This window comes from Lacerta agilis, chromosome 16 (genome assembly GCF_009819535.1).
Source record: "Lacerta agilis isolate rLacAgi1 chromosome 16, rLacAgi1.pri, whole genome shotgun sequence".
Classification (NCBI taxonomy): Eukaryota; Metazoa; Chordata; class Lepidosauria; order Squamata; family Lacertidae; genus Lacerta; species Lacerta agilis.
Window position 1 is genome coordinate 17,520,355 of NC_046327.1, and position 27,701 is coordinate 17,548,055.

Consider the following 27,701-nt stretch of genomic DNA (forward strand, 5'->3'; position numbering starts at 1 on the left):
AACCCCTTAGGCTGGGAAAGCTTACCCACCCCATCTTAAAACAGCTATCCTCTCCTAGCATTAAAAGCTCAAGTGGAACACTTCGTTACAAATGTCTACATTGCCACTTTCTTGCAGGGCTGCTTGAAGTATAGGAAGAGGAGCTCCTTGACATGCTCTGTGCCAGCTCAGTAACATTTTCAGGATCTGCACATAAAAACAAAAGGGGAGCCAAAATATTACCCTGAACCTTTCTCAACAGCTATAGAAAAGCAGTAAAATCTTGTGACAGTCATATGGTTGGTTTTACCCTATATCTACCATATAACATCTCATATATCAGTACTGTATCTGTTCATTTCACTTCATTAGCCTCAAGCCTGCTGGTTTGCGGGAAAGTGAGGGGCTACAAACTGATGGGATTGTGAGGGAGCCTTGCTGCTCAGTGGCACTTTCTTTGTATGCAGAAGCCCCTAATTTTAATCCTTGGCATCTCCCAGCAGAGTTGAGAATATCTCCTGTTGGAAACCCTGGAGAACCTCCACCAGTTAGTATAGATTGGGTTCAGACCCTTTGGCCTGCCAGATGTTGCTGGACTACAACTCCCATCAACCCTAGTAGCAGTCCTAGTATCTGGTAGTCCATGGCCAATGGCAAGGGATGATGGGAGTTGCAGTTCAACTATGTCTGGAAGGCCCAGGTTTCCCACATCTGCACTGAGTTAGGTTGGGCTGACTCTGTCTGAGGCAGTTTCCCTATGTTTGTTACATTACAAAACCAAGCAGTCTTTCACAGAAACATTTGGAAGATTCTGCGCTCAGATCCCCCTTGTGAGCTTCCTATAGGAAGTTCATAAGACCAGAGCTATGGACTGGAAATCCCAGTTGCTTCCAGTCTTGTCACAGTAACCATGCAAAGGCAAGCCAGCTGTTCTGCTCTTCCAGGGAAGATGACTCAGGAAAGGACTTCAGCCCTGTGGTTGGGGACTCTGACAACGAAGCATGCAGCATGAGCCCCTCCTCATGAGTTAGCTTCCCAAACATCCAAGCTCCCTCGTGTAATCCCGCGCTGGAAATACCAAGAGGCACACAAGGAGGATGCTGAATGTCAGAGATGCACACATTTCCAAGCTAGCACACAGCCCCTTCGAGTCCATTCCACTCTCTCTTAAGGGGGGGTACAGCTTCAGAAGTCATCAACTCCTCCATCAGGACAGGAGGTAGAGATGTGGAACCCATGGCCCTCCAGATGTTACTGCACTCCAATTCTTGTTGTCCCTGACAATGCTGGCCTGGGCTGATAGGGTCTAAGAATATCTGGAGGGCCACAGGTTCTCCATCTCTTCTAGAAGACCTCATCTGAATGCCACACTCTTTTGAAACAACATGGGCTGTATTGGACATCTTGCTGCCAGCTAGGCCCCTCTGGATTATGCTTAGTGCCCAAGTATCCTGCCACTGGAACAGTTCAATACATGGCTTTCTCCACCAGCCTAACAGGTATGCCACTCTTTGTTTTTCAACACGGCTGTTGCATTTTTATTATAATTACTGACTCAATTTGATTTTGACACTTGCAAAAGATTCCACACCCATCCACACCACACACCAAATATGACTTACTTGTTCCTTTGTTTTCCCATGCTCATTCACCAAATGGAAGTTGTCCTTCTCTGTAATGCCAAGCTTACTAGCAAGAAGCCTCCAGTTTCTTTTTCTTGTGGCTATCTCTGTGGCCACCTTAACAAGTTGCAGGTCACTCAGTCCTTCTTTATCCTGAGTATTTGCGGTGATCTGTAAAAACAAAGTGGATTATTAGAGAACTGCATTTTATGGGTGAGCCACATGGTCTTCGATGGACTCAGCTTCTGGTTAGGAACTTTATTCTGATTGGTTAACAACATAAAGTTATATTTTAAATGACCTTGCTAAGCGGAAACCCATTAAAGCATTCTGATTCCATCTATTCTGCAGCTTAATTCCTTGGATGTTGTTAATTACTGGATTAAATATATATATGCTATTAGACAACTGTAGAAACACTCCACTGCTAAAAGATGAAATAAGAGTAAAGGTTGGAACAGAAGACTCTGAAAAAAATGAAAGGCATGCCGAGATGAGAACTAAACAGTAGCCATATTATAAAAAATTCTAGGAAGTTATTGGGTTTGCATTTAACAGCCTTGTATATTTCTCTTTCACTCCCTTCACACTCTGTGAAAAGACAGAGCATGTAGAATGATGTACAGTGGTACCTCTGGTTACAAACTTAATTCGTTCCGGAGGTCCATTCTTAACCTGGAACCATTCTTAACCTGAGGTACCACATTAGCTAATTGGGCCTCTCGCTGCTGCCACACCGCCAGCATACGATTTCTGTTCTCATCCTGAGGTAAAGTTCTTAACCTGAGGTCAGGGCCGTCTTAACCATAGGTGCCAGGAGTGTGGGGCACCTGGGCGCCGGGCTCTCAGGGGCACCAGGCCGAGAGTCCGGGGCCCAAAAGTTGGAGTCTGGGGAAGAGCCTGCCCATTGGAGCGCCAAAGCAGGCTTTTCTGCTGCTGGCGGCTCTGCACCACAAGTTCGGGGGCAAACGAGCCAGTGAAGCGGTGAGGTGGCTGGCTGGCTGGCTGCGCCCTCCTGCATGCCTGGGATTGGCGTAGGGCCATGGAGAGGCCCACCCAGCGCATGCTGTTCACACCACGAGGTGCCTGGCTTGGCTCAGTCGCTGACACCAACGCCTCGGGCTGGTTTGTTGTGCTGGGCTGGGGGCGGGGCCCACCGGGCAGATCTTTGCACTCCAGCACTGCATATGCTTAAGACAGCCCTGCCTGAGGTACTACTTCCGGGTTAGCAGAGTCTGTAATCCGAAGTGTTTGTAACCCAAAGTGTTTGTAACCTGAGGTACCGCTGTAATAGGGCTGTGCTTCTGGCCCCGCCCAAACCATGTGCAGCTCCTCCCATTCATATCATTCATGAAATTGCACGGGTGTCACTGTATGTAGTTACAGGCTTCCTCAGCTCCTGGAACCTCACACAATAGATGATGGGGACAAAGGGAGAAACAAATGTGTGTCTGGGTAGGTCCAGATGTGTGGGTTCACTGCAGCTTTCTAAGCACTTTATCCCTTCATGCAAGTAACTGTTGGCAGCTTTTGGCAAAACGGTTGGCCACATCTCGCTTTGAATCACAAGACAAGATGGTATCCAAAATGCTATTTCAGAATGTTCCGCTGAGTTCTCTTTAAAATCCATGATTCCCTAGGAGCAGGTCAAGAGTCTACATGGACATAGTACTGGGATTTCCACAAGATTTGAGACATGTTCTATATGCTCTCCAAGCAAAGAGCCCTACCTGCCATTTCTACTGCATCTCAAGCCCTTGGGTCAGACTAAGTGTACTTCAAATAGATACACAAAACAAAAGCAGACAATTTAGAATTTATACAAAGTTGACAATGATCAAAAGCATCCAGTTTAGAATTGTACTCTCTCTCACGCACATCCTTCTGAATTAATTTGATCTTTCAAAAGCCAGACCAATAAGAATGCCATTCAACCCTTCAGAAGGCTGTTAAGCCTTGGCATTTTGTGGTTCTCTGTATTTAACAGATACGAGCTTTGCAAATATGTGGACTTATTAGAATTCTGGAAAGAGATGTTGACTGTACTCATATTGCTGGTTGGGTGCAGAGATATTAAAAGCCCAACAGATATAATCTTGTTACATTATGTCAAGTGCATATTCTTTAATGTGGATTGGTAACCACCTTCTTTTCTCCCACAAATTATTATTAGTGAAAAGTGACAACTTTTTGTTAAGGGAAATCTTAAAAATAAATTATAATGTCTACTTACACTCAGATAAGAAGTAGGATGCTCAATTTGTGTCAGATTTGGAGGTATTATTGGAAAATCTAGCGTAGATTTGACTATTTCTTCTGAAAAGGATAGAACCCAGGCAACAAACATATCTTCAGAGATATACCCTAAGGAGAAAATGTTCTTCTTACATTAATGCTATTTATCTGCAAGACAATGGGTGCCATCTTGTAACTGAAGTTATTAAATATTCGTCAGTGGCAGCCCCACACAGAGCACATTACTGTAGCCCAGTCTGGAAGTTCCCAAGGCATTATGGATATTCTACCACTAAGGAAGGTTGGTTTTAAAAAGTGCTCTGATCCAAAGCTCTTCAGATATTCAGAGCTGGAGATACAACTCCTAGGAAGAGCAGGACTCCCTATTCACTGAATTGTCAGGGGCAATAGCTGCACATGAGTGCATATTTTTATCTGGAATTGTCATGAATAGGAAAGTCCTTGCGGATGCCGGAAAGCTGTTTGCACACTGGGGTTCTGCGTAGAGTATAGCCTCTGATCACAGAGTAATTTATGTATTTACATACATAAATACAACACTTACTGCAAATTTATGTATGTAAAGCAACAGCAGTGACAGAATATGATGCTTTGGTTTTAAAATAATAAACACGATCTAGCCATAGTTAAGCACTTTTAAGCCCCATTGGTTTCAGTGGGTCGAAAGTGAGTGCATTCTTAATTGTCTCATTGGAATTAACAGGAACAGCTTGACTTCAGTTGAGTCATGTAAAAGTAAAATAAGCCTGGAAACCACATCTCTTTGCAAACTCCCCCTCATTTCTGTTTGCCACATAACGAAGAATCCACAAGATGGTGCTGTGTCACATCCTTTATGGAAAAAATACATTGTTTTTGAGCTTCTTTCAGTCAATTTAATTTTCCTGTTAACATGGCATCCTACACATCATGGACGCAGGAATGTACATTTCTTCAATCAATATTCTCAAAAAGTCAGCAAACTACCTTGATTGTCTTTATCCACTTCCTTGAGGAAAGCAGCAGAAAGTTCATCAACGGCACTGCAACTTTGCAAAGGATATAAGTCATGCAGCAAACCTCTGAGTTGTTCCCTGCCAATAATGCCAGAGAATAATGTTTGGTATAGTCCTAAGCAAGGGAAATGAAAAACAAACTGGAGGTTATTTTCTAAATCTGCTCCAAATATTTTTTTCCCCGTTTTTATTTTTAGTTAGAATTACTGGCTATTTTGGAGAAGTAAAAAATCCTGTCGGCGTCCGTCCGTCCGTCCCCCGCATTACTGATACTTCCACCTTTCAAGATTATTCACATGGGGAATTCCAACCAGTCATGGATCACAGAGTGAACAGGATGATTTTGTGCCATGGATTCCATCTAACAAGTTGCTTGGCAGTAGTGGAGGCTAAAATCATGTGGGTACAGCACTGCAATCTTGGGTCACATTAAAGAGCCCATCTAGATCTCTGAACATTTTAGATCAGGGGTCAGCAAACTTTATCAGCAGGGGGCTGGCCCACTGTCCCTCAGACCTGGTGGGGGGGCTGGACTATATTTTGGTGGAGGGAATTGAACGAATTCCTATGCCCCACAAATAACCCAGAGATGCATTTTAAATAAAAGGGCACATTCTACTCATGTAAAAACACCCTGATTCCTGGACCGTCCACGGTCCGGATTGAGAAGGTAATTGGGCCAGATCTGGCCCCTGGGCCTTAGTTTGCCTACCAATGTTTTAGATGGTGCAAGAAGTCATAGATGGGGCACATGATGTTAGCCAGCAACCTGGCATCAACAGTCAGGTTCTGAAGAGCTTTCCACATCACACTATGGAATCTGAAGCAACCAAACAGCACCGCCACAGAAACTACTCCTCTTTTGCAAGTAACCAGTTTTAGCAGGAGTTGTCTGTTCACCAAGAGGCCACTGTAGACACAGCTTTGGGGGGCAGGGCAAGGAGGCAGTGGGTGAATAATTCCTTGGAGACTGGATCTACTGCCCCTATGGATCCTGCTGCCCCAGGTGGTCACCTCACCTTGCCTCATGGGTGACTTAGCTCTGGGTCTAGCCCATAGCCATTCTCTGCATCTCCTCCCTCCTCTGTGGTAGTGGCTTCAATCATGGATTTAATGGGACTTTGGTCTGGGGAAGCAAGGAAAACAATCTTCTCTTAAGCATTTTCATCCAATACCACACAGACAGAAGAAAAGAGATTTAGCCAGAAAGGGTTCAAGAAGAATTGACTTTGGCCTCAAGGCAAATATAAGCTTAGCATTCACAATATTGTTCTCTGGTGACAATATCAGAATGCCACTCTTATAAAGCTAAACTCCTGTGTACCAATGACACAAGCCTGATCACCCTCTGCCCCACCAATTTTGTTAAGGAAAAAAGAAAAGCATGCACTTGGGAAATCAATAAATCTTTAGATGTGCGTCATCATTTTTATGAGTTCGGTGAAATCACAGATGCTGTATCTTCTTCATTTGGGATAATTGCATTGTTTGCATGCATCACGGGAATTAGAGTGGAATGACGGTAATTTATTGATTTGAACAAAAGGGCTTACCACTCATGTGGTAAAAACAAACAAAAAGTTATTGGCTGGTTTAAAAGCCAGATGTGCCCCCAAAATCCTGTCAATAACTGATGTTTCTAAGAACCATTGATTTGTTCTTAAGCAAAGCCAATCTGCAAAGGGGGTTCTCTCAAGTTTCCCATGTTGGAGCAAGTTAATTGAGCTAAGGGGCAGGATCTCAAAAGATACAAGAACTGTGTGTGATTATTCTTGAGCTCAAACCTGGCACTTTTTCTGTGGGCACAACCAGTGCTATTTTACTAGAAAAAGAGGTTCCAGAATTCACAATGAACACCTCCTTCATTCTCTTAGAATGGCAAGGGCACCCACCCACCTGAGACGTGCCAGAACTGAGTTCTGGCTGGAGGGGAAAAACCACCCTAGGCATGGCATTGCTGGTGTTGGCAAGGTCACAAGCTGATCTTTAAAGCCCTAAATGGCCTTGGTCCAGTATACTGTACCTGAAGGAGCATCTCCAGCCCCATCATTCAGCCCGGACACTGAGGTCCAGCACCAAGATCCTTCTGGCGGTTCCCTCACTGCGAGAAGTGAGGTTACAGGGAACCAGGCAGAGGGCCTTCTCAGTGGTGGCACCTGCCCCGTCAGATGTCAAGGAAATAAACAACTATCCGACTTTTAGAAGACATCTGAAGGCAGCCCTGTTTAGGGAAGTTTTTAATGTTTGAAGTTTTATTCTGTTTTTAATTTTCTGTTGAAAGCCGCCCAGAGTGGCTGGGGAAACCCAGCCAGATGGGAGGGGTAGAAATAAATTATTATTATTATTATTATTATTATTATTATTATTATTATTATTATTATTATTATTCTGAAAACAGGGCTAGCTAGTAATAGGAGATAAGCCACAAAAGCTTGGCCTCTGAGATGTTCTTCCATTCCCCTTCTAAGAAAAAGATCAACGTTCTAAGAAGGAAGGAAAGTACATTTGTGCTTTGAGTTTGTTCCCTTCAAAGAAATCAAGTACGTAACTCTGGCCTGACTGAGCTTAAACCTTTTTCTTCTTCTTCTTCTTTTGTTTGTTTATTTGCTGGAGACATAAGGGAAAACATACAGGCAATATTCAACTGATTGCTCAATAATAAGTAAACCTGCTTCATCATTTGAAAATGGTTTGCAAGTAAATTTAACACACAGTGGTGGATCCAAACAATGGAAGCTGTACTTCATTCCCATTGAGATCATTGGGCCACGTGAGCCATGATGTAAGTGAGCTCCATTGATTTCAATGGAAACTAAGAGAAATTAAAATGCAGTGCGATCAGCTCTCTGTTTACTCATGAGTATTCTACCCTTTCTATTAATTGCTTTATTCAGCTGCCTGAATCTTCCAACATTGCTAAAATGTTGCCATACTCCCAAGCTTCTCTTTTCTATTTTTCTCCCCCACAGCTCAGTTTTCTTCTTTGAAAAACAGCCTTCAGCAGAGGATATCTAGATTATTGAAGTGTGAATCTCCTTGCAAGCCTGGCAGTAATCCAAAATTCCTATTAATTTGGAATATAAGAGTCAATTTCATGGTTTAAGTCTCATGATGCAAGCCCACATTTCAACGCTGGTCAGAGATACCAGGCTGTGTCGCAAATACTGCGGACTAATGCTCTGCACTACTCAGAAATCCTGGGCCTTGCCAACGAACCTTATCAGGGATTCTCAAATAGCCACCCTATAGAATCAAGCAATGCCTAACAGTGACTGGTGAATCTATTTTTGACGCCATTATTCTGTGACCAGAGTTAGTACAGTCGGGCTGATGAATTTTTATTCGGACGTCAGCTGCTAGCTGCACATCTGAATAATTCTTCAGCCTGCAGGAAAGATGCATTAGTATCTGCCATGGCCCTTGGGGGGCTCTGTGGCTATCTGTTTTTGTTGCTGTTTCATTGTCACAGATTTGCAAGAATCCAAGCAAGCTTCATCTTATTCCGAGAGAAAAGAAAACAAACACAGAATCCAGCACCCCAAAACTACAAAAGTGTTATCGCGGAGGTGCATCTTCGCTGCCCCTTAACGTTTTCCCATCAAGCATCTAGTGCAGCTGTTAACAACTTGATAACTAAGAACATCCTAGCAGGGGCGTAGCAAGGTAAATTGGTACCCGGGGCAAAAAAAATAATTGTCAACACCCCCCCCCCCGAGGCATAGGAAGGTCAGGTGGTACCCGGTGCGGAAAATTTCTTGTCACACCCCCCATTGATTCCCCCCCTGCAAAAATGGTTTTACATTATTTCACATTTTCTTACAAAGGAATAATAACAAGTAATAATAAAAATAATAAAAACTTTTATTTATATCCCGCCCTCCCCGGCCGAAGTCCGGGGAGTGGCTTACATCAGATACATAACATTGGTATAAAATCAAACAATAATTAAATTACCTCCTAAAAACATCTCAAAATCAAATTAAAGTCTAATTAGATGGCTTTCCACAGGGTTAGGGTTGGGAACAGTAAGTGCTCCACTGAACTGAAATTTCAGCCTTCACGCCATAGGAGAACAGCCAAGTAAACAGCTATTTTGGTGGAGGAGGGTCAAGATATTAACCGATATGCATGAAATTTCATATATAGCTATATAATCCCTAGTATAGTAAGATAAGACCTTTGGAGCAGGCATTTAAAAAAAAAGTTTTTTAATGAACCGCCCTAGTAGGGCAGTAATTGTTCCTTGATAATTTGTCACCCCCTCCATTATGGAACCTGGGGCGGTCCGTCCCCTATGCCCCCCCTTGCTACGCCCCTGCATCCTAGTCTGATCTATCACCCCCATATGGATCAACAGCTGCAGCAAACAGCTTCAAACACAGTCGCGGGTCCCTAAAGCATGTAAGCCCCCACAGCAACGACCCTTGCTAAAAAGAAAGAAGTAGAAATCCTGAATTCCAGTCCCTACCATTCCTTCATTAATATGTTTTCCTGTCAATGATGGTGATGTGAGGTCCTTAATATATCATTTAATATCTTCAGACTCACTGCTTTAGTACACGAAAGCATAAAACCCTACAGACATGTTCCAGCATGAAGTGAACCACTCATAAGTCTTTGACGCTGACCTAGCTAGGAAGATCCAGGTGTCATCTTATTATTTGTCGATATATGAGGAGAAATGCACCAAAACTGAGTGGATATATGGTATAGGAGGAACTAGTACTAGGCATATTTACTTTGGCAGGAGTGGGGAACCTCAGGCTCAGGAACCAAGTGCCCTATGTATCTGCCACTCATGACTCTTCCCAGGCCACACTCCTGATTGGCCCTGCTTTGCTCCTTGGTCATTTTTGTCTAGCTAGAATGTCTCATCTCATTGAGTCATAGAGTTGGAAAGGACCCCGAGGGCCATCTAGTCCCAGTGTCAATGCTGGCAACCCTGCCATGTGGGAATCCCTTGCAGATGACCACAGTGCCTGGAGACACTGTGTAAACAAAGTAGTGGCCAGAGCAGAAAGGACCGCTGGGAGGAGAGCAGAGAGAAGGAACACCGTGATGCATCTGCAGCAGCACAACGGGACACCTTCACCTGCCCCAGCTGCAACAAAACATCTCTCCCACATCAGTCTCTACAGCCACAGCAGGCGCTGCAACCGTCCAACAGCTTCAACTCATCCCAAAAGGCACACTCCTCCACTGTTTCCCGAGACAGATGGATGCCCGGAAATTATTTATATACTGAGTACAGTACTGTAAAATCTATATTTATGTTATTTTTCTCTCATATACCTACCATGTCCATAACGTCTCTGTGTTTTGTTTGTTTGTTGTTTTTCCTCTTTTTCTAAGATGTATATCTGTTGAATCTTTTTTTTTAAATGACAGAGCCACCCATTTCTACTCACAACAACTCTGTAAGGTAGGTTAGGTGGAAAAGTAATTGTGGGCCCATGGTCACCCAAAGAGCTTTGTAGCTGAGTGGGGATTTGGTCTTCCAGCATCTAGTCCAACACAATACATAGTCATTGGACCACACTGGCTCTCAAATGAAGTTTGATGGGTAGGCTTATAAGGAAAGACATGATCCTTCAGATATCCCAGTTCTAAGCCACTTAGGGCTTTACATGTCATAACCTATAGAAACCACACAACAACTGAAGTTACTCCTGAGAAATCCACGTCCATATTTTTCAATCAAAGCTCCTTTCTTCTCCCATGACTGTAGGCGAAATAATTTTAGAAAACGTTGTGAGATAAGAACTGGATTACAGTCTTTTGTTTCACAGAGAAGGCCAAGCCCCTAGAGCTATATCATTTCTGTAAAGCGCTGGGTGTCTGCCTGGGGCTGGGGTTATGAGAAGAAAGGAGCAGTTATTCCTGTTTGGTTGTTTTTAAACAAAATGATTTAATAGCAATAATAGTCATTCCAGCAAAGGATTGTCCAGCAGCCAGCTGGAGGTAATAGCCCAAAACAAAGCAAAATTCCAGAATATCAGTTTCCCCCATCTGGCCATTAATCTGCAGGAAATGCACTGTGTGCTGTAATTGCTTTAATTAATCAAATGAACTCTGCACTTCAAAACTGGTATTCCTGGGTTTTTCAATTGAGACAGCTAATCCCATCAGGTATTTCAAAAGCAAAACCTTTCAGCAGTTCTTCACTCCTTCCAAGCCTGGGTAATGAATCAATAATTTCATTTTGAATGCAGAGCAGCTGAACGTGGGCAACAGATTTATACCTACAGCAATGTGATGCCCGAGTATAATGTTATTCAACATGTTTCTTGGATTTCCCAAGAAGGCTAATCCAATAGAATTTATCATTAACCAACTATAGGAGGAGACCCTCCCTGGAGCTTGAAGAGGACCTCTGTAATGTAGAACACATAGCCACGTTACAAGGAAGCAAGGGAGAAGAGAGGATGATAATTTCATGAACTAAGATTACCCTTTTAGGATCCAGCCCCATGCCTAGGAAAGATTGTTGGTGTATAAAATCATTCCGATAAAAGTCCTGATCTAATTCTACAGCAGAATGTACTAAAACAACCTAATGCAATACACATGAGGAAGTGGGTAAACCCTGGACTACAAGCCAGTGATGAATTAGAGTGCAAAAAGCAAGTAAAGTAGAAAACCCTGTGGCTTCAATCTCTACTCACTCATCTGGAAGCAAGTCCCATTGAAATAAATGGGACCCGTGTCTGAAAACATGTAGATGCCATCAAAAAGTAAATGACATTTTCCATTCCAAGAGACACAAGACACAACTTTTCATGAATACTAAACTACAGAGAAAATTGGTAGTGATCCCTGGAGAACAAAATACTGGATAGAAGAATATCCCCCGGCAACACGACAAAACTACCACACATGACTGCTTCTGTATAATCATCCCACGCAAGCCAGCAAACCTCCCTGGACTTGACCGGAGTTCGGCTGATTTACAAACGCAAAGCCCCTATCTTATTCAGACTCTTAGTCTGCCAATAGGTTGCAGACTGCAGTACTGAAATAGCCATACATTCATTCTCATTTTCAGCACAGGGCACTTGCTGATTTGATGTCCCAGGCCATAAACGTCTCCACAATGAGGCGGGAATTGGGCTACAACCAATATGGGTGCAACCACCTATTCAAATTTTCATTGTTGAATAGATAGGTCTTTTTCCTTTGCTCTTTCTTCCGGGGCTCTGCCTTTCTGTGTATATGATTCATTTATTATTATTTTTGACATAATATAGTGCTTGGTCTATTCTGCATAGTCTCTGACCTGGTTTCTTTTGTTTGGGCCAGAAGATAACCCTGTAGAAGATTCTTTAAGTACTTAGTATGAGAGTCAGTGTGGTGTAGTGGTTAAGAGCGGTAGTCTCGTAATCTGGGGAACCGAGTTCGCGTCTCCACTCCTCCACATGCAGCTGCTGGGTGACCTTGGGCTAGTCACACTTCTTTGAAGTCTCTCAGCCCCACTCACCTCACAGAGTGTTTGTTGTGGGGGAGGAAGGGCAAGGAGAATGTTAGCCACTTTGAGACTCCTTCGGGTAGTGATAAAGCGGGATATCAAATCCAAACTCTTCATAGAACATAAGAAGAGCCTACTGGATCAGGCCAATGGCCCATCAAGTCTAGCATCCAGCTCTCACAGTAGCCAGCTAGAAGTCTATAGGAAGCCAGTAAGAAGGATCTGAGCACAACAGCAACTGAGACTTCCTGCTTCTTGTAGAGATGGACCGTAGCCATCCTAGCTAGCAGCCTTTGATGGGTGACAAACACATTTATTTGAGTTGTGATGGTGTCATGACTAAAGCCACAATTCTGGAAGATGCTTCCATAAAGGGGGGAAAATGAATCTCTTGAAATGTTTAGATTGTTTTCAACCTTTTTTTACTGGTGTTCTGATAACCTGGAACTGTTCTTAACCTGAAGCACCACTTTAGCTAATGGGGCCTCCCGCTGCCCCTGCGCCACCAGAGCACAATTTCTGTTCTTATCCTGAAGCAAAGTTCCTAACCTGAAGCATTATTTCTGGGTTAGCAGAGTTTGTAACCTGAAGCATATGTAACCTGAGGTACCACTGTAATAGCACGTTCTGCAATTACATTCCTAATCAATGCAGAGAATACAATAGGTGGCTTTTATTTTTTTTCCAAAAAAACTAGTTTTGTGAGTGAAATATCAGTCTTAATCATTTCCTCAGTTATTATTTTCTCAAGAACATTAACCCTTGATTGGGTATCATATAGATTCATCATAATGACTGTTGGATAAATCTGTCAGTTTAAGCTTCTCTCAGTTTCTTATTTTCCCAGTCTTGTTCAGTTCTCCATATTACCACATTCAATTGTGATTTGTTTTTAAAACTCTTGGAAATTCACCAGCATTTTAGTGTGAATTTTTTCCTTATGTACACAGGTTTGATGTAGTTCTGTCTAATATACATTTTTTTTGCAAAGTGCATAATATAATGCATTTTTGTGTTATTTTCATCTGTTTCTGCATTTTTATGCAAACTTTCCCCCAGTAAATGCATATTTGTGCACATTACTTTGTGTACAAAATTCAGAGATATGCAAAGTTCGAAGGATGCCTCCATTTTGATTCTTGCACTGTTTCAGAAAGTGTGAATATGGCAGGTTCCCCTTAAAATGCAAACTGAAATGAATTTCTCCTCCCTCCTTAGATATGACATGAATGGATCTCTCAGTAGCCCAAACTTATTATATGTTTAACAGCGTTAAGAAGGAAAGGAAAAAGTCTAAAGGCATATCTGCTTCTTAAGTATATTCCAGCTGTTATCTTACCGAGCTAGGGACAGTATCTTAACATTTGTTGTGACAGCAAATAAGAGCTCAAGATCAGATGCCAGCATATCCTACAAGGATAATACTGTGCCGTACGAGGATTCTGTCGAATGTGTCAGCAGATAGTGTCTACTGCAATATTTAACACTGAAACTAACGGAATGTTGTGCTTAAGAGCAATTGAATAAACAGAGAGGACTAATATAAATCCTGGAATTATGTCTTACCTTTTACTTTGGTCTCCAAGCTGCTTTTAGATAGCCAGGACACAGCATTACAGTAAGTCTGGAATGTTAACTGGTCATCATCCGTGACCGGAATTTGCTTTAACAACTGAAACAAATAGACAAACTTATTCAAAACCAAGGAGATAAATGATTTCTCTACCTTAAATATTTTTCTCCCTAAATTTCCATGCAGGGCCAGCCATAACATTAGGCACAGTGAGGCAATTGCCTCAAATGACAGGTGTTATGGGGCAGCAGCAGCGGCCATCCAGCCACTCCTCCCTATTTGTTCCCCTGTGTCAGAAGACACGGCTTTGTGTGCCGCATGGACTGTCTACCTTCCTGAGCCCCCAAATATTAGCAAAAGTGGAGATTAGTACTGAGCAATGCATTGTGTATCGATGACATTGTTTTCCATGCAGAGCAAGGCACTCATTGCAATACAAACATCTGCATTCTCCATTGGCTACACGCTCATGATTGTTGAACACAGTTTTTGCTATAGTACACATATAACTAACAATTAAGCTCCTTATTTTGGTTATTTATAGCATCATCACTGTGTAAGCGTATGGCACTTCACAGAATAACAAGAATAACAAGAAGAAGAAGAAGAAGAAGAAGAAGAAGAAGAAGAAGAAGAAGAAGAAGAAGAAGAAGAAGAAGAAGAAGAAGAAGAAGAAGAAGAAGAAGAAAGAAGGCAGGGCCCAAGCCACAGAAGCTTAGAGTGTGGATCTCTGTTCTTCTTGGTTCTCCCTCTTAGCTTGAGAATGAAAACAATATCTGCCAATTTCTTCTATGTGAAGTGTTTAGTAGCAGCTTTGACTGTTGCACCAATTATGCTTTGCACATACTTATTTTAAGAGGACAGCACATGCATTCCCCTTGCCACAGGAGGGAGCACTAGAATCAAATTCTAAGCAAGCAACATTTCCTGCCTCTTTGCTTCCTTTTATTAAATAGGTTAACCAAATATATTTAAAAGCACCGGGCAGTCAATCGTTACTGACTTCAAAACGTAATTATTTATATTACTTGCCAATTAACAGCTCTTTCTTCTCTAAAGACTAGTCGTGTTTCAGAATATAAAAATACGGTTACTTATACTTCTTAATTTTCCATCCCACCTTTCTTCCAAGGGTTCCAAAAATTGTAGAATTGGAAGGGTCATTGAGGGTCATCTAGTCCAACCCCTGCAATGCAGGAATCTTGCATTATTCTCTTGCCTCCCCCCTCCCCAATATTTAATCTTCACAACAACCCTCCAAGGTTGGTTAAGCTGAGAGGATAAAAACCAAAACAAAAGTGTTGTTTCTACAGCAGCAGGCACATAGGAACAGGGGAGAGACACTGCTTTTCTCATTAAAAAAATATTGATTCTATAGATTGGTTGCTATCCACATTTCTAACACTCTCTTCCTTGGTGGGGGGGGGGGGTCACTGCTGAAAAATACTTATAGTATATCATCTGGATGATGTGCTGTAACTATTCTTCAGAAATTGCCCCTGAGAGAGAACTCGACTTTGAAACAATTAAAGTCTCCAATATATAGAATAAATATTCCTTATCATTAATCAGCGGCTTCCCTGTTTCTTTTGTTCCACTTTCAACCGCCAACCGCAAATCTTCCCATTCTTAATCTGTGGAACGAAGGCAAAAACTTTTATGCCTTTGGCCACATGTGTTTTCTCCTGGCTGCCAATATATAGCAGGCTTACAGTTCCAAGTTTTTAACGATGCGCAACGATTACTGGAGGTCCTTCTCATACTTGCAAGACTGTTTGCACCGCACACATTCCTGCAACTGGGTTCTGTGAACAGCTAGTTCTGTGAGTAGCGAGCAAATTTCTAAGGAATGTTCAGGGATAAGGGATGGCTTACCTTCATAGGGCCAAGAATCTCCATGGAAACACCACTACACAAGGACCAGACTGGCAAAGGAAGCGAAACAATTGCTGGAAGAAACTCCAGAAGGCAAAGAGGTTGGTGAGTCTTGATGGCTGTGATCAGCAACCAGCAAGACTTTTTAACATTATTATTATTATTATTATTATTATTATTATTATTATTATTATTATTATTATTATAAGGAGGGGGGAATACTGTCCTTGACCACCTTGTCTGTAAAGTAACCTAATTCCCCACCTCAGTCCCTGAAATTCTTAGAAAATTCTCTTGTTCAGTCACAGTTTGGAGATGGGTTTTCTTTCCATTCCGCTATTAGTTTGACCAAAAATATCAGGCTGGCTGTAATAAAAAAAATGTCCCATTTTCATACTTTCATTGCAATTAGGTTCTCCCAAACGACATTCTATCTGTTGCAGAAATACCACTTGTGAAGGGCAAGGATATCGTTTATTGCCTCATAAATAAACCTTCTTCTATAGAGAGATATGTTTATTTCATAGAACATTTTCTATTTTACAGTGTGTGTGTGTGTGTGTGTGTGTGTGTGTGTGTGTGTGTGTGTAGTAACCCACCCTGGAACCTTATGGTGAAGGGTGGGTAAGAAATCTAATAAATATCATATTTTTCTTGGCTTCCACTGCAAATGTTCTCCTGTGGGGCATCCAGGGCCAAGCAAGGTTTTTCCCCTCATTGGACAAATCCCTGTTTAAAATCCCCAAGAAAACTTTCTTTTAAAAGCAGGAAGTGGAAGTGTTATCTAGGCATTTAGTCCAATAGATGCAAGCATTCAAGCTGTATGATCTCTTCATTCAAAACATAAAAGAAAACAAGACTTAAACATACACACAAAAACCTAAACTCCACCATGTTGGAGGCGAGTGGAGGAGGTATGAGTACCACATGCCTGCCTGAATAACAGTTTAATAGAGTCTAGAAATCTCTAGGAGGCGGACAACAATTCTCCATCTTTTTCAAGGACATGATCAGAGAACAAAAAGCAGGAATAGGACTGCGACCACAGAATTCCAAGTACAGTAGAAGCTTGAATCTGAATTCCCCTGGAAAGAAGAATCCAGCCCTCAAACAACGAAAGCCTTTGGGGAAAGGTGACTGCGCAGCTCTTATGGCAGGAGCTAATCCTGCAAGTCCATAGAGATGGCGAGAGGGGAAGCTTGTGCAAAGCGAACAAGGGAAGCTTATTCAAAGATGAGGATTCCATTCTCTGTATTACTCGCATTTGGTTTGAATGAAATACGCTAAAATGTTGAGCCATTAGTTAAGTCAGGAAGTCTTACATCTTCCAAAGGTTGTCTAGGTGACAACAGAACACAAACGAGAAGGGGGACGCACACATTTTCCTGGCTCCCAAAGTGGCTGTTGAGCTCTATAGTAGCCATGACAAGCAGGCCAGGATCATAACATATACCCTTTCTAATCTAATGCTATTTGAAGGAGGTAAAGAGGTAAGTCTCACTTCATGTCATTCTAGTTCATGTGTGGTGGCTTATTCTCTGTTGCAATGCAAGCAACTGTTCACTATGGCAAAGTGAAATTCACAATTTCTGCATGACAGAATTAAGAATGGTCCTTTCCCTAGTAAACAAACCCTCTGTGTACCGATTTTTAGATTTTGTTCTTTCACAGCAGATGGAATCCTGTTGAAACTCCTTGAGGCTGGAACATCTTATAAATATACAATTGATCCAACAGCTTTGAAATGCTGTTGCTCTTCTTCGTGACCTTGATTTGTGGCAGGTTTGTGGAATTAAGAACCTGTGGAAAAGTTCAACTATGTTATTTCCAATATCTTTGTTTTCAGTTGCAGGGTGGATCTGTAGGCTGATTGGCTGTGGAGCTTTTCTGTATCTCTAGAAAGAAACAACTTCTTGGCTTCACAGACAGCAAAGCAATTATAAATTCCTCAGACTCTAATTAAAAACCAGATAGGTTTCCAAAACACTATTAAAGACACACTAGGGGAATAAGGATTTCAATTTATTGTCATGAATATCAAGCTCATTTCCTTATTATCTGCAAAGCAGTGAAGAGTAAATGTTCCATACGCAAAGCATTCTGTTTAACAATGGTAAAAAAGTACCTCAACACGAAAATGGTGTTTTGCAATTTGTGCCTTCCTTCTTTCCACTGAAATATATCTACAGTAAATGAATCTGCACTAATGAGAAATGTTTCCTATTAGGAGACACCATAATCTGCAAGCAAGCGGCAGGCATGTCGCATCTTGTGTAGGTTTATCTTTTTCGCTGTATGTTTTCAAAATCTATGCATATTAATTTTTATTTATGAGCAGAGTTCTTACACTGGATACCTCCATGGAATTGTTCATTCCATTTGACTGCTAACTATCTAATTCATTAATGCCCCTCTTCTCCCATGATAAATGCTGTAGGTCAGGCCCGTCCAACTCCCACGAGAATGTGATCTACTCCCAGTATATAAAAAAAAACCTGGCATTGTCATTGAGGATTGACCAGAGTTGTTCAGCTTTTCTTGGGGAGAGCAGAGTTGTTAAACTTTTAGGGGTGAATCAGAGTTGTTGAGCATTTTGAAAGTAGAGTTGTTGAGCTTTTTTGCGGGGAGGACAATATATTTTTAAGGGGGAATAACATACATCGCTCACCTCATTTGCAAAGCACCAACAAACAACATTGACTGGCTGAACATCTCTACTGTAGGTTATGCATGTGCAACTGTCAAATCTTTCCCCCTGAGGAGACATAGATGCCCACCATGTCAACTTATGGAAGCGGGTGGGGAACAGAAGGAACAGCAGCTATGGCAATGGGGAATGCTCTTAAGTTTGCTTGGATCCTAAATCGCATACACTTGCCTTACTGTGCATGAGCTAGAGACCCCACATTATCATGCCACATTTTCTTGTTCCTTCAGCAACTCCTGGCTCACTTACCGCTAGGAAGTGAACTGCATCCACCTTGAAATATTCAAGATAATCTCCCATTTATCTGGTCGCATCCAAAAATGAAACTGAGATGAGTCAAGACCCTCTCATGGTTCTGAGGCTCTGCTCCACACTTTAAAGTTCACATCAGATTTATTTATTATTTTAAAATGATTGTGATACAGACTTATACTATGAGCTAAGAAGGATAAACACCCACTGTCTATTACATAATGGTCTGAGGAACTTAACTGCCCCTACTCTTCAGACATCTGGATGGGTTATATAAATTTGTATGTTTTAATTTAAGATGGATGTGCTGATGGTTCTTTTCATGCGAGCTGAAGTTTTTGTGGTCATTTTTTCCTTTTCCATTTTCCTTCTTTATTTTTTTAATAGCAAATTTAACAATCAAATAAAAATATTTCTTATCGTGCTCACCTTGGGTGTAAACCTCTGATAAACCAGTAGATTCTACAAACAAATCACTGGTGTTTAGGTAAAATTGTTGGCCTGTTTCTAAAAGAATTGTAATTTAAATATGTGGTTTTATAATCAGACAACACATTTGCAACGGATCAGCTAAGTCAGCTTTCAAAAGCAGTTCCTAGTCCTTTAACAATGGACAAAGATTATTTTGTGTGTATGTGACAGATATTTTAAAGGGACGCTGATAAAATGATGTTCCCTTTGAGGCTCTCATGTCTTAAGTATAATTAAGACGTTATGCAATAACAGGCTATTCTGCAGTTGTCTCATTTTAATAAGGGGAGAGCTTTTATTGTTTATTGTCAATTATTAATAGCAGTGGAACTAACCAGAGTAGGTCAACTGGCAATCGCTGCCTCTGATTATTATTTCATCTGGCTACAAACATTCATGCTTGGTTCTTAACTCTCTTAATAAAAATATGTTCCCTGTCCTGGCTAAAATGACCCAGTGCCTCTTCTTTCTTAAGGCTATTGTCTACTGGGGAGTGAAGCCAACACGGTGATGCCCCTTGGGTTTAAAACACACTGCTTTAAACTAGGTTGTTTTTTTTCTAGACTGCAGCCAATAGAACTTTATTGGGGCTGAGTGAATGGGCAGAGAACATTGTAAAGCTGCAGGGCTGTGGCGTCATTGAAGCTGAGCAGCTGTGGACCTAATCAGTGCCTGGATAGGAGACCACTGGGAGCCCCACATAAGTTGCTTTGAGAGCAAAAGTTGCAAAGAGCAGGGGGGGGGCTTCTGCAAAAAACAAAACAAAAATAAACCCATGATGAGCTCCTCCAACCCCCATAACTGTTTAGTTGAGCTTATTCATTCTTCTAACATCATTACAATGTCCATCTCCTGGCTTTGCTTCAGTATCTGCTGAAGCCAGTACTGCTAGTGCCAAAGGCAGGAAAACATAGACTGCAACATTTTACAGATGGGAAGCGGCCTTGTACAGAATGAGACATTGTTCATCTAGCTCAGCAGATCTCCAGGGTTCCCAGGAAAATGCTCAGGTGTAACCAGGGACCTACTGCGCCACTGAGCTATAACCCTTCCCTAATGACTATTTCTGCTAGAACTTGCCAAGGAAGGGCAGTATTCGAGTACAAAAGACAAGGTAAAACTGTGGACCCGTAGGGGTAATTCTTAGTAGAAGTGGCTTGGATAAAGTAGGCTGAATCCAGAAAGTGAAGAAGTTGGCAAACTTCATAAGCGGGCAGGCTGAACAAAACTCTAGCAGTAAGATTGCTATAAATAAGAACGTACAGAGTCGTCTGGTTAGCAGTCAGGCAGAAGCCTAATCTGCTCTGCTCTGCTAAAAATAAATGAATGTATTGCTGCAACTAGAACATACTGGACATTCTTTTATACTCAAGAAACTCAGGCTGAAGGGAACTTCTTTGGCTCCCCCCAAGAGTTCTTAATTAGCTGTCAATTAGCTCAACCACCATGAGTGACTCCTGCAATTGCACCAACTAGCAACTTTAAAACTCTTAAGAAGAAATGAACTCTTAGCTTACATTTTGATCCCTTGGCATTGCCATTCCAAGATAGCAATACTATAATCAAGCAAAATACAGTGACTAAGTTAGATCCATTCATTTCAATAACTCTACTCCGAGTAAAACTTAACTGAATATCACCCAATGTTTTCTTCTTCCACCCCCCCCTTTATTTTAAACAGCTTTTCCGTTTCATTTTATACCATTATACCCTGCCCTTAAATACAAAACTTCCCCAGGAAGGCTGACAAAATGATAAACATATATACGGGCGGAGCAAGGGGGCGGGGGGGGGCGGTCCGACCCGGGTACCGCCCTGGGAAGGGTGACACTCTGGGGGCAGGCCCCACCCCCGCGATCGACACCGCCGGCGCGGCAACTTTTAAAAGGCTGCAACGCGCGAACAGCAGCACAGCGTCTGTGCTGCTGTTCGCACGCTTCAGCCTTAAAGGTTGCTGCACCGCACGGAAGGGGTGCCGGCCGATCGCGCCTGCCAAGTGAAACAGTAGGATAAAAACAATAACCTACCACCAGTTGAACAAATCATTACAAGGGAAATGCTAGGGGAAATAAGATGGTTTTTGCCTAGAACTGAAAGGGCATGGAGGCACCAAGCATGTCACTCCTGGGAGAGCATTCTAGAAGTGGGACACCCACAACTGGAAAATGAATGCAAGAAAAAAAGATTTGAATTTAAGCCTGGAGCCAAAAACCTGAGCAGTCAGCTGAAGCCAATATTGTTCTGAAAGGATGCATGTAAAGCATTGACGTAAGTTTTCTGGGCACCTCTTTTGCAGTGACATCTCTATCAAGTGTGTGAGATTCCTAATGATTGTCGGGACGACTTCCCTTTCTCCCCTTGCTTGTTGTTGGGCAGGCCTTATCTAAGAGAAAGAGCAGGAAAGTTCACCCAGCAGCTGCTGGTTGTACCTTCTGGCCAAAAGGACTGCTGGTTTGCAGGAGGCGCATTCGAGGCAAGTTCCCCTTCTGGTCCGGCTGCAACATAAGGAACCTACTCCAGCATCTTCGAACCTCCGGCACTGGCACTGTTCAGAGAAAGAAGGCAAATTAAAATATTAACCGTTTTTAAGAGCACGCCCCAGAAATTTATTTATTTTTAATTACATGTTAGGTGTAACATTGTGTGGATATGCCAAGTATGTGTTATACAGGTATGCTGGTAGCTCAGGTAGCTGTGATTGGCTGCAGCACCCTGTTGAATGTAAAATAACCAGATTTACTACTGTGTATGGGAGGTGGACGTCCTCAAATCTCAAAACCCTAAACTTAGCACTAAAAGCAGGGAGAGGAGTCTCTGGGTCTCTCTGACCTTTGAGGCTCTCCTTAGGCCATGAAATGTCTCCAAGCCACACCCATCACAGGTTCTGCTCAACTCCTCCCTTAAGTGCTTAACTGTGACAGTGCATCTTCCTAGCTTAGAGGTCCACTCACTTTCGCCACTTAATCCCTAGCATATGGCCCCTGAAAGTTTGCTCATGTGGGAATGTGGCCATCAGGCCAAAATGAGTTTCCCACTCTTGCACTAAAAAAACAACAACCCTCGAATGAATCAAATTATATTAGATTAAGGCCAAGTTTAATGCGGTTAATGCGTACATTTTTAAAGAATGTAAATAGCAGCTCAATCAGCACTGGGGCCACAGAGGTGGGGGGGTAAGTTTAACCCCTTCCCCCCCTGCTAGGGTCAATGAAAATTCCCCACCCCACTTGCTATTTTTATCAGGAGAGAAGGATACCATTGACACCATTGGAGATAAGTTCCTCCAGCTCCAGCGAGAGCAGATTTTAGGCCATGTATTCCCTCGTTTACAATCACACAGAAATGGGTGGTCGCTCCAGCTTACTCCTAACACATATATCTACTTGCAACTGTAGTCTTTTCTAGCAAGCCTTCTCAAGGTCAAGCTTGGATCGGGATGCCATTGGGACCACAAGGGAGGGGGCAAAAAATCGAGGCACCACCCATGCCAAGGTAGTGCCCGCCACCCCACCAATTTACTTTTCAAAAGCTATTCGTGCCATTGCTAACCGCATGGTGTCAGCTCCAGTTTGACCCTTATTTATTCAAGCTGGGTGCTCCCACTATCACCCTACTGCAAAGAACAACCAAGAGGAAAGCGAAATGGCCCCAGACTGCCACTGCCACCAAAGTTTTTGAAATAGAATTGTTTGAGAAAGAAAAAATAGGCTTTTAAAAAAAAAATACTGTTTCTATTTATTTTCATGGTACAGAAGATAAATTTTGAGAAAACAATTGTTACGACAGTAAACAGCAAATAACTTGTCCTAATAAAATTACAGACTTTTATCATGCCGAGTGTTAAAGTTTCATTTGATTGCACTAAGAGATCATGCCACATTTCCCCATGACTGCTGGGTGGGTGCTGGCATTTTTGTCAAGGCAGATTCCAACTCAGCTGCAAAAAAAGAAAGAAAGTGATTCCCCCCCCCACTCCAGCACTAGTTTTCAAAGGAGGTTCTGAGTCACTGAAGCTTCACCTGTTATTTGCTTGAGAGAATTCTGGTGCAACAAGAATGTGCTTGAAAGACAGATGTTGTCTTCCCATTCTCAGCTACAGGAGTCTTATTGCTCATTTTATTACTAAATTCTGTCTGGAGATGTGCATCAAGAAATGCTGATGTGATATGCACCCTGGGTAGAAGACTGCTTGCAGGGCTTTGTGGAGAGACAAGAATCTAAGCAAGGCTAAACAACCCCCTCTCTCCAGATTGAAGAACGATTGCTTCGTTTTTTGTAACAAAAAGTCAAGTAAATTGAATCAGAAGTGTGTCTACACCAGACCTCAATATGTTTGGGGCTACTAATCTCATCAGCACCAGCTGACTTGGCTAATCGTCAGAGATGGTGGGAGCTATATTCAAACAACATCTCGGAGGCAGCAGGTTGGTTTGCACTTTGTCCTAAAGAAGGGACATATTTTGGGGTTTTGTTTCTGGCTTTCAAGTCAATTCACGCATTTTTAGTTGCATTTCAGCATCAATAAAACTGCTTTTTTTTCAGTTCCGAAGGTAGTGTAGAACTTTTCTAGACATCAGGCAACAGTATCAATTGCAAGCATTGCTATTGTCATAAATTAAGATTCATTTATAAATCACCAATAAAGATCTGCAGTTCAAAGTGGTTCACAAGATATATATTTTTAAAAAGGTTCATTTTTAATTATTAGTGAGCGTACAGTGTGAATTACCGTATTTTAGTTTATGTCATGAGCCGCTATGAAGGTCTATGGACAAAATGTGGAATGAAATAAATAAATAATGCATTGGGCATTCTACTCATGTGTAAATGCAACATGTGAATTGGGAGAGTGGGGACAAGTATGCCAAGCATCGTCCCTGTTGTCCTCTGTCAGCGGTAAGATGAATTTCCTCAGTCAGTAGAGCATGAGACTCTTAATCTCAGGGTTGGGTATTCAACCCCCACATTGGGCAAATGATCCCTGCATTGCAGGGGGTTAGACTAGATGAACCTCAAGGACCCTTTCAATCTACAACTCTATGAGCCTAGGGTATTTGCAGAGGATTCCAATTATGAGGGGACCTTCCACAAGTACCATAAGCTCTCCACTTTGGAAGTTCATCTTCCAACTTAGGGAGGGTGGTGGCAACAGCAGACAGAGCTTAGCATGCTCATCCATACTTACATGTTGTTTTGACATATGAGTACAATGCCTGAATGTCGACAAAGGTCTGTATAATTAAAGCTATAGTTTTCCCCGTAGTGATGTACAGAAGTGAGAGCTGGACCATAAAGAAGGCTGATCGCAGAAGAATTGGTGTTTTTGAATTATGGTGCTGGAGGAGACTCTTGAGAGTCCCATGGACTGCAAAAAGATCAAACCTATCCATTCTGAAGGAAATCAGCCCTGAGTGCTCACTGGAAGGACACATCCTGAAGCTGAGGCTCCAATACTTTCACCACCTCATGAGAAGAGAAGACTCCCTGGGAAAGACCTTGATGTTGGGAAAGATGGAGGGCACAAGGAGAAGGGGACAACAGAGGATGAGATGGCTGGACAGTGTTCTCGAAGTTGCTAACATGAGTTTGACCAAACTGTGGGAGGCAGTGGAAGACAGGAGTGCCTGGCATGCTCTGGTCCATGGGGTCACGAAGAGTCGGACACGACTAAACAACTACACAACAACAACACAATGCCTGAAAGAGACTGTAGTGGTTTGCCCAAGGCAACAGAACAAACATTTTGGCTGAGAGTGCTTTGAACCTTGGGTTTCAGTCCTATGCACAATTACCAGTACTTTTGAGTGGACCGGTATAGGATTGCACTTAACTTAGTAGCATTTCCTCTGAGTAGACAGGTATAGGATTGTATGTTAATAACTGGCCAATATTCTCCTCTTATCTTTGTGGAGAGTTCAAGAAGAGGAGCCAAGTATTAATCTAAAAATTGGTTGCAAAGCTGAACAATTTCAAAAGGCAATTTTACTGCTTCATGACTGGATGTCAGGGACTGGGCTGAGGAGGAAAAGTTGGAGCCTGGCCCCCTTTTCTGAACCTTCCCAAGGGCAGGAGGACAGTATTGATTTAGAGCAGTGGTTCGCAGAAGGGCATAGCCCAGAGGGGGAAAGCTGGGAAATACTGGGTGAGGAACAGCTAGAAGAGGAAGTGCCAAGAGAAAGACAGCTGGTTAGATTTGGTGTCCTGGGACAGCATTCCTGACCCCCCACTTTGCACAAGATTAGATGGTCTTGGAAAGTGATAGAACAGAAAGCACAACAGCAATAAACTCAGATTACCCGGTGTAGGAGTGGCATAGATTAATGGGGACGGAGGGGGTGAAACTTTACTGGGAGCGATGCCATTTTTAAGAGAGATGTGCATTCCTTTGTCTCTCGCTGTGATTATTAAAGAACTTATCTGGTAAGAACACTCCTTTCATTTGATCTGCTTATTTACTGCCACCAGGGGAGGGATCTGATTCTCCGAAGCCTGACACTAGACAGAGTGTGTAATGTCTTGTTTTGCAATTCTTTCCCCCAGTACGATTTATAATTGTGATCGGTTTGCTGATGGGGCAATTGTCAGGCCTGGAAAGAAATACATTCAGTGCCCTCCTGCTTCAGCAAAACTACTGATTGCAGCTGGAGTCAGAGCTACCACTAGCCATTGCTTCAGGGTGAGGGGATTATTTGTTTTGTAACAAGCTGGAAAGTTTAAAAAAAGATTTGCTCTTGAAAAGTATGGTATAAATGAATAAAACAAAGATAAATGGCATCAGATGTAATAAACCAAGTGTGTGATGGCACAACTGTATTGAAATGTCATTTCATAATGACTATGTTGCCACATTGCCACTTCCCTCGCTGTCCCATCTTCCCATCAAAAGTTGCACCTTTTGTAATCAGAAAACATCTCAGATACTTTAAGCTGCCCAGCAAGGGAGGAACCAGCAAATACAGTAACTAAGTGTATAAATTCTCCGTGTGGCTGTGCAATGTTTCTCACACTTTATTACACTTTCCAGACCCCCCGCCCTGGTCTTCCCATGTGTGCAGTAACTTAGCACATCACAAGAGAGCTGTTGAGGATTTAGCACATACTTGTCCATTGTTGCCTCACTGCTTATTGGATGCAGAGGAAATGGATATGTTGTTGAGTTGGAAAGAGTGAGTCCTAATCAGTGCTTAATTTCCAGAACAAAAGATGCTGGATCTGGAAATAGCACTCTCAGTTGGAAACCTGTATCCAAATCCCCAGTATGTTTGGCAGCAGGCGTGGGGTGAGGTGGGGTGCTCTGTGCTTACTCCATGAGAAAGGAAACCCATCACGAACCTGTGCAGGGTTGCTTTCATCTATTATTCCTTCATCTCCCCCTAGCACTGTGGACAGATGGTAAAGACAGGGTTCATCCCTGGCACAATCAACTGATCTAATGCAATATTAAAGCGTGTGCATTAAACCTTGTGCATTGCGGTTTTTCAGCATCATCACTGTTTGAAGGCTCTATGGACTTGCACATTCTCCAGTCCACATGGCTAACACGAAAAATGTGCACAATGCAAAGTGGGCTGGATGCCTTAAATGGATGTCCACCACAAACCGCATACCCTGCCTCATTCCATAATCTTGACCACACAATCTTGCATAACAATTGCTTCATTCCAATTACAAACGTCCTGCAATATCAGCTCTTTTTGGAACCATGTTCAAAATCACTTTGTAGGCTTCAGACAATGGAAACTGCACCCTATCCCAAGGCAGAGTGCTCTACTTTATGTGTAGGATGTGTATACACCCTATTACCGGATGTAAAAATAACTTGTTTCTCTCCATGGGACATTTCAAAACCTGCTCTTTTATATTAAAAATTTGTTACAGGTAGGTAGCCGTGTTGGTCTGCCATAGTTAAAACAAAATAAAATAAAATAAAATAAAATAAAATAAAATAAAATAAAATAAAATAAAATAAAAAATTCCTTCCAGTAGCACCTTAGAGACCAACTAAGTTTGTTCTTGGTATGAGCTTTCTTGTGAAAGAAGTGTGCATGCACACGAAAGCTCCTTTCACAGAACTAACAGATTTTAAAGGGGAGACAAAATGGCTCAAACCAGCACAGTCTATTACATGGAGAAATTATGCTGCTAATACCTTTAATTAAACTTATTTTGGCTATGTAATGGGTGAAAGGCACCGTATGAAGTCACTATGAAGGGATACATTTAAAAAAAAAAAAACCATGCAAATGCTGTACTGTAAAAAGGATTACAGGAATGTGTTCAGCAATTATTGGTGTGGACAGAAATAGCACTTTATCCTTCAGAGGCCAAGAGAGAAGATTAAGGTGTGAGTCACAGCAGTGGCTGATGCTTTAAAAAAAGAAGAAGTGATGCTCTTACTTTTGCAGGTCTCGGCGTGGATCGCAATCCAGTTGGCTTGAGATGGATCTGTAATTGCCGTAAGGATCTGACCATCGTTCTTTTGGAAGTGACTGGCATAGATTCCCAT

At 42.2% G+C, this 27,701-nt stretch overlaps 1 protein-coding gene across 1 annotated transcript; it reads right to left on the minus strand.

Annotated features, from left to right (window-relative positions):
• Positions 1 to 60: 60 nt before the first annotated feature.
• Positions 61 to 27,701, minus strand: LOC117061115. Its single transcript, XM_033173803.1, has 7 exons — positions 27,593 to 27,701; positions 21,625 to 21,740; positions 13,884 to 13,989; positions 4,824 to 4,967; positions 3,835 to 3,965; positions 1,602 to 1,772; positions 61 to 186 (listed from the first exon to the last, which is right to left on the minus strand). The coding sequence occupies exons 1-7, from the start codon at positions 27,699 to 27,701 to the stop codon at positions 61 to 63; spliced, it is 903 nt and encodes a 300-aa protein (XP_033029694.1).